Source organism: Electrona antarctica, assembly GCF_951216825.1.
Source record: "Electrona antarctica genome assembly, chromosome: 16".
NCBI lineage: Eukaryota > Metazoa > Chordata > Actinopteri > Myctophiformes > Myctophidae > Electrona > Electrona antarctica.
The window spans coordinates 7,302,633-7,311,078 of NC_136797.1; the positions used below are offsets into that span (position 1 = coordinate 7,302,633).

At 40.0% G+C, this 8,446-nt stretch overlaps 1 protein-coding gene across 3 annotated transcripts in view; it reads right to left on the bottom strand.

Annotated features, from left to right (window-relative positions):
* Positions 1-1,088: 1,088 nt before the first annotated feature.
* The window catches only part of scarb1 (scavenger receptor class B, member 1), a 42,323-nt gene continuing 34,965 nt past the window's right edge, over positions 1,089-8,446 (bottom strand). For 2 of the 3 annotated variants that reach the window (XM_079524708.1, XM_079524706.1), the window contains one exon: positions 1,089-2,264. In XM_079524708.1, the coding sequence (XP_079380834.1) occupies positions 2,181-2,264 (84 nt within the window). In that variant the 3' untranslated portion in view covers positions 1,089-2,180. Of the gene's footprint in view, positions 2,265-7,584; positions 7,642-8,446 lie in introns of all 3 variants that reach the window. The other variant, XM_079524707.1, reaches the window with a different exon arrangement.

Sequence of the window (8,446 nt, forward strand, 5' to 3'; positions counted from 1 at the left end):
ATCAGAATTAAGGCCTTTCTGCGTGGAGTTTGCATGTGTCCCCCTATGTCCCGTAGAGGGTAGGTATCCTCACAAAAATCATGCACTGATCCTGGTCTCTATACTGCCTCCCCCTGGCCCGGCCGGGGCGCCTGACGGAGGGGAAAGGAACTGGTTGGAATAACGTGTTCCTTCCACGCGCTACGTGCAACCGGGGAAACTCCCCCCCAGGCTGGCTCACTCCTCATGCATTGAAAGGAAGCATGAGCTCAGCTCGGGGCTCTCCCCGGGTCGGCAGAGGGAGAGTAGCGCCCAGGTTAGACAAAATTGCTCCGGGTGAAAAATGGGTTACAAAAAATCCTGGCTCGAGTCCCCAGTTCAAATATGATTATTTTGGAGGGGGGGGGGGGGCTGAAAAGGTTGAGAACCACTCAGTTAGACAGTATAGTTGTACCAGTGTGACGCACACCGATCCAGCTCACAACGCACCATGTACTGCATGCGACGCATTGTCAGCTTTTACATCTTCTATGTTCATCACGTGACACTCGCACACAACTAGGTATAAATACTAGGGATGCACCGATTAAGCCATTTAGGCCTGACCTCATTTTTTTTAAAATTTATTCTACGGTAAATCCTCCAGTTTTCTGAAATAAATATTTTCACGATTTAAAAAAATAGCAGATCTACAAGCTCATAGCGCGCCACTCGGTGGCGCGCTATGAGCTTGTAGGTCTGCTATTTTTCAATAGCTAAATTATAACATAATGTTTAAAACACCAAAAGGGGTTCCCGCCCAAAATGGATTAAGGAAATTCTGGGCTGATATTGATGTTTAAAATAACTATTTATTTTTGTTTTAATTCATTTCCCCCTTTTTGTGCCAGGGAAACAAATCAATCCTCATTATAAAAAAATAAAAATAAAACAATTCCAGCCCATCAGAATCTCTTAATGAGAACAAATCCAATCCTATAGATTTATGAATACAACAGATACACCGATAAGCATCAAAGAACGACATCATTTGCAGATACGGCGATGACAGTCACAATAATTATTACGACGCTTTTCCATAAATCGATGGCCTTCCAAATAAAAACACGGCTTCATATGTATAGGGCAACATGGTGTCGTTCACTGCACTCCATCACAGTTTGCTTCCATTTCACATTAACATGTAGCAGTGTTATCATCATCATATCATACTATAATTAAGCCAATGTCTGTCTGTCTGAATGAATGAATGAAAGTGTGTCAGAAACACTGCCGTAGCTCCTCACTGCCTGCACCAATCACTCCCACTTTTCACACAGGCATTGACCATAATAATATGGAGGTCTAGTAAGAACAATAACACAAACCTTCAGGGGATCGAAAAGAACCAGAACCTGACCGTCGGCAGGGAGGAGTGAAAACAGTACGAGTATATATATAATACGGTACAGGAAAAAACTTAACAGCTGCAGTGATATCCTCTCGCTGACTGAACAGCTGGACCTCAATCTCTACAAGAAGAAGTCCAGTCTCCACCAAACAGCCTATAAGGACACAACGTACTGAACGGTATACTGTTACTGTGCAGTACTCTCCAGGTCAGATAAACACCAGGCCTTGGCCTGAGCCTTCCATAAACTATATGGAGAAAGCAAGGCCCGACAACAGTTTCGCTGCTTGTACTTTACACATTAAGTTAGTGACAAATAAAAACCTCCTTGATTCTTGAGCAGCACAAATATATGACATACATTGTCATTCCCAGTTAAGATTATGAAACGGTGGACTCTGTAGTTTTACAGTGGCTCTAGCCTACACTTGGTCGCGTGAAAACAGGAGCTCTAACAAAGCTTTCACAGCACGTTGCATCGCGGCGCGTTGTGACCGTGTCGATCTGCCATTTCCTGAAACGTTCCGCCTAGATATACAAAACGACATGCCCAGAATATGGACGCCTTTGAGGTTGAAAGTTGGCTAAATTCACAGACAACAAAAAAAGTGACTTTTGCTACGTTGTGGTGTTTTTTCGGACCTGTATACTTGCAGATGCAAGGGTGATCGGGACGTCATTTTTTTTTCATGATTGACATTACCTGACCTCCCCCTCGACGGGGCAAACATTGTCCCCGACGGTCAAAAGTCATAGATTGTGCAGAGGCAGCCGTGGCTGCGGTGTACAGTGATTCATTGCTGTTGTGTGGTCAGTCTGTTTGGTGTAGCAGGGAGGTTCTCTCAGTCAGGTCTGATGGGGTACACAACGCCCTACATCCATTACATGGGATTATCTGCAGCAGGAACACACACAGAGACAGAGACAGAGAGAGAATATTAGTAATATATGCATGATAACACAGTATCCGGAGAACTCGCCAGTTTACCAACTCGCCGCGATTTGCATTGAATTGAGAGAGAGAGGATAGTTGTTTAGAGTTAACACTAGAGAAAGTAGGAATGCTAAAAGTTTAAACACCAAAGTACCGAAACAATGTAATTCATTAGTAAACATATCCTCAAATACTACTTATCATTGGTATTCACATACTCACCTTTTTATCATTATCTAGCTGACCATTTAATTGCACAAAATAGTTTGATCACTTTAGAAATTAACTATAACATCTGTGGGTTAATTTGACATACTACACTGATGAAGACAGCATAATGATGAAGGACATTGATGAAGAATTTTCGCGACTTCTCGCCGACTTGGTAAACTGGCGAGTTCTCCGGTATCCGATAACACTGCACTGTATGGTTAAAATTAGTGTTAAATATAGCACTATGTTGTGATGGTAATTATTGCTATAGAGTGTGTGTTCAGTAATGGGTCTCTCCAGCTCTTTAGTACACAGAAAATACATCTTCTGTTCGGGATACCAATTTTTATTCCATCAAGAGAGAGTCGTCATACACAATACAGGATAAATAAGTGAAATTGGAAGTGGTGGGGGGGGGGGGAAATATGAGCAGACAAAACAGTGGAAATGTGTGACGATAAATGATCTTTGTGAGATTCTCTGTCCTTACTGGATAAAGTTGGTATCCCGGCCTGAATATGTATTTTCTGTTTGAGCTGGAGAGACGGTGTGTTACTGAACACACTATAGCAATAAATCCTTACTATCAGTATCAGAATAGATACCGTAGATAACCTTTTAACATCCTTTTTTATTGCAAAGAAAAAAACCCATATCACTTAACCCATTTTGGGCGGGAACCCCTTTTGGTGTTAGCATTATGTTATGCTTTAGCTATTGAAAAATAGCAGATCTACAAGCTCATAGCGCGCCACCGAGTGGCGCGCTACGAGCTTGTAGGTCTGCTATTTTTGAAAAATCGAAGAACGAAACATACTGTAGCTTTTTCAGAAAACTGTCAGGATGTAGAAGACATTTTTAGAATCTGATCTCAGGTCAACGGGTTAATACACACTTTAAATAGTCAATCTGTCATAAAAGCATAAAACTAAAAAAATATATATATATTTAGCATTCCATAATGCTTCTATCTTTAACGGTCTGTCACAAGCACACAACAGCATCAATCCTGTGTCACATGCAGGGGAAAAAAACATAATGTCACATTAAGTCAATTTTACATCATTTCTCGGAGAGGAAGCTTATGTAAAAAGATGGTTCATGGACACATTGTGTGATGTTTCTCAACCCGACCGAGACAGGCAGAAAAAATGTTAATGACACTGTATGGGCAGAAGTGTACAACTGATACAAAAGTGTGGCAAGTTAAAACTCATTCACCGCCACCAGGGGGCGCCAAAGTCCCAGACCGCCACCATATATCTTTTATTTTATTTTATATATTTTATATATATATATTTTTATATATATATATATATATATTATAATTTTTTTACCATGTTAAAAAACACGAAAAACACGTCCTTGGCGCTCCAGGACATCATGAAAAAGAAGTTAAATAAGTCCTTGGCGACCATTGAGTTAATTAATACAAGTGCCATACTGAGAAAAACAACATCTTCCCTTCCATGTTAGGGTATACATACAGTTATTATCTGTCCGAAACGTTGCTTTCTCTGCGTCCTCTTTAAACGTTTTGCATTGGCAGCTATGAGTGTGCGGCTATAACGTTTTTTTCCATTCAGTATTAACTTCCCCGTTGGCCGACACCTCACAAGGACCGGTGCTGTAGGGCTTTAAGCAACTAGTGGACTATTTAACTAGTCGACTAGTAAATGAAATCCACTAGTTGACCTTGTTGGTACTAGTTGATAAGAAAAAAAAAGGTTTTTTTCCTCCCTTTTTTGTAGGCCTCAAGATCAGGTAGATTATAGTTATAGTAGATTATAGTTTTTACATAATAGGTAGGCCTAGTTAAACAACTAGTCGACTAGTAAACTAGGCAACTAGTAAAAACCACTAGAAGTGAATGCCTTAGACGTGTGCTGCATCCTTTTGCTAATAGGGTATACAGTATCATAGTTCAGCCACTAGATGTCACACTTTTACAACATCTGTTACATACAGTTTGTTATTTGCCTATCACCTCACACGATTAATTAGGGTTTAATAAAAAATAAAAGAAGAAAGAAAAAAATGTACAGCAAAAAATATATATATTAAGACTGCCATCAGCTTACAGTTTACGGAGGTAAACATTTTTGATGTCCAGACAACATCATTATTAAAATTCACCTTTTCTTTGGGGAAAAAGGATATGGGAAAAAGGGTATGTGCATGCATAGTGAGTGGCAAATTGAGTGGCAAAGTGAGTTTAACCCATTCTGGGCGGGAACCCCTTTTGGTGTTAGCATTATGTTATGCTTTAGCTATTGAAAAATAGCAGATTTACGAGCTTGTAGGTCTGCTATTTTTGAAAAATCGAAGAACGACTGACATAGAAACATAGCTTTTTCAGAAAACTGTCAGGATGTAGAAGACATTTTTAGAATCTGATCTCAGGTCAGAATGGGTTAATATTGTTTATCGTCGTCTAATGCAATCAGATATGACTTTTCTGTTTGGTTGTATGGGCTGTCAAGGCCAGAGAGTCTCGTTTCTTGCCACTCAGTATTGCCGTTCCTGCATAAGTTCTGGGTGTGATGATGACGTCATGCACATACCATACTTAGCCTGTATACATTTATTCTACACATTGTTAATTAAAAGCTCTGTGGGTGTCATTTATTTTGATTTGTTTTCAGAAATAAACAATCTATGACCTGTATATATACATTATTGCTATTTAGGAACAAAATGGAGCCTTACTGCACATGTCTGTAACTCTGAGAGTGTACAAATGGAACCAAATGGACCCTTACAGGGTCTGTAACTCTGAGAGTGTACAAATGGAACCAAATGGACCCTTACATGTCTGTAACTCTGAGAGTGTACAAATGGAACCAAATGGACCCTTACATGTCTGTAACTCTGAGAGTGTACAAATGGAACCAAATGGACCCTTACATGTCTGTAACTCTGAGAGTGTACAAATGGAACCAAATGGACCCTTACATGTCTGTAACTCAAAGAGTGCTCAAAATAATGGTACCAAATGGACCCTTACGTGTCTATAACTCTGAGAGTGTACAAATGGAACCAAATGGACCCTTACAGGTCTATAACTCTGAGAGTGTACAAATGGAACCAAATGGACCCTTACATGTTTGTAACTCAGAGAGTGCTCAAAATAATGGTACCAAATGGACCCTTACGTGTCTATAACTCTGAGAGTGTACAAATGGAACCAAATGGACCCTTACGTGTCTATAACTCTGAGAGTGTACAAATGGAACCAAATGGACCCTTACGTGTCTGTAACTCCGAGTGTACAAAAGGAACCAAATGGACCCTTACGTGTCTGTAACTCAGAGAGTGCTCAAATGGTACCAAATGGACCCTTACATGTTTGTAACTCAGAGAGTGCTCAAAATAATGGTACCAAATGGACCCTTACGTGTCTATAACTCTGAGAGTGTACAAATGGAACCAAATGGACCCTTACATGTTTGTAACTCTGAGAGTGTACAAATGGAACCAAATGGACCCCTACATGTTTGTAACTCAGAGAGTGCTCAAATGGTACCAAATGGACCCTTACGTGTCTGTAACTCTGAGAGTGTACAAAAGGAATCAAATGGACCCGTATGGGTCTGTTTGGTTCCATTCATTCTCAGACTTATGGGGGTCCATCCATGCAAACCAAACTGGGGGTCCTAGAAATTAAACATTTGGAGAAACACTGCTTTAAATTCATAGTAACACATTTTGCTGTTAGCATTATGTTATGCTTTAGCTATTGAAAAATAGCAGATCTACAAGCTCGTAGCGCGCCACCGAGTGGCGCGCTACGAGCTTGTAGGTCTGCTATTTTTGAAAAATCGAAGAACGACTGACATAGAAACATAGCTTTTTTCAGAAAACTGTCAGAATGTAGAAGACATTTTTAGAATCTGATCTCAGGTCAGAATGGGTTAAGGACCGAATGCGTTGTAAGGGTGTACGTGTATGAGTGAGTACCCACCTGAGTCCTTCATGATAAATTTCTCCTGCTGTGTTTCTGAATCTTTTACAGGCTCATGTTCAGCTGCCTAAAAGTTGACCAGACTGTCGTTTACACATCAGGCCAAATCAGAATTTAAAATGGCGGTCTGGCACGTAAAGCTGTCACAGAACCCGCCGTGAAAACATGTTTATCTTGCACATTTGTGACTAAATTTGACTGAGGGACTGCCATTGGATCATATGAAAGCAGGGAATCATAGCTTCAAATTGACATATTGGTTGTTCAGTTTGACCCACCGGTTTTGGAGATATGGCTTATAGAGTAATGTCTTGCAGAAAACAGCGAGTTGAGAAAACAGGCTTGAAAGGTTCACTTCTGTGGTCTCTAACATTACACCTAGCTACATGTTTAAGCACTTATTTCATATTTACATGTCGATTTCAGCTCTGACACTTATTTCAGACATGCTCTAGTATGTGAAGAGTCTGCCTGTGCTATTAACTCATTTTTGAAAAAAAAAAAAAAAAAAAAAAAGAAGCTTTTTCTCCTCTGGTGAAAAGCTGGAATGTGCGCGATGGCAGTCTCTCAGTCAAATCTGGTCACATTTTTATCTTGCACATTTTGTTTGTATTCCATGCAGGTTGGCAAATTATGCTGGTAATGCTTGCTTTATGGTCATGCAATTAATGTGGGGTCCATGCACGTTATATGTTCCAAGTGATTCTTATTGACAATCAAACCACAGCTGTGGCAGCATTGGACATGACTGACTGCCAAAACAAGCACCTTTGAGGGATTACTCAACATGCAACAAAAGTAAAGCTTTATTAAGGAATAGGAAGAATAGGCTCCGCACTTTGTAATTTAGAGTTTCATTATGATTTTGCAAACCCTTGTGAAGAGGATAACCTTTTTTTTCCCAGTATATGACTCGATCAGGTGCCGACACACCAATGTGACTCCGTACGGATCGACTGGAGCCAAAATCATGCAATCGTGAATTTGCAGGATTCATGGAGGCGACCGAGGCGTGTGTGGATCCGTATAAAAATCAATCATAGCAAGTTGTACTGATTATGATATCTGAGATGGATTGGTTTAGGAACATATAGATTCACAAACCGCAGCACGGCAGGGTTGCTTATCACTTCCGACTCCAGTGAGACCTTGTTATCGGCCCTCTGCAAAAACAGAAATACATCAAAAAACGGTCCCTAATCTGGGTTTCAATGTCACTACGACGGAAACCACCGGTTTCTAGATAGCAGATGCAGGTCTGAGGCCTAAATATGTTGCTAAATAATTACTAGATCTACCCAATCTAGCACTGTTAAGTCAGACTACGAATGACTGTAATCCTGATCCCTGTGATTACAGAGAAGGACAGAGCACCTCCTGTACTTAACTTCATCCGTTTAGTTTACAATGTCCTAACCGTAGCAGCCACATTTCAATTAAAACAATTAAAAATAAAGCTGGGTTAAAACACGACACCTCTCCCAACCTACAGTAAGCTGGTTGTGGATGTTGGGACTTTCAGAATGCAACAACCTAGAAACAGACTTTCTTTTTTTTTAATTTTATGTTCATCAAAACGGGTCAAATATCAATATATTAAATGATTGGCCAGAGAACAGAGAACAGGCACATACCAAAGCTAACCAAACAAGATTAACAAGATCAAATCCCTAAACTGCCTGAATGATTTGAGTCTATAATGATCAATAGACTAACTGTGTCCACAACATCCTACCATTCAAGCATAATTATGACATATGATAAAGATACACAGGGCATGACTTCGTTACAAATACATTTCTGAGAAGCAATTTGAGGACAACATAGTGTTGATTTCGTCGACTAATACTATGACTAATACGATGACTACCTTTGTCACTGATGTATACTGACAATTTCGTCGTCAAATACAAACTAGACTAAAATGTTAGGAAGGGACTAGTGGAGAAGAGATCCAGTAGAACTA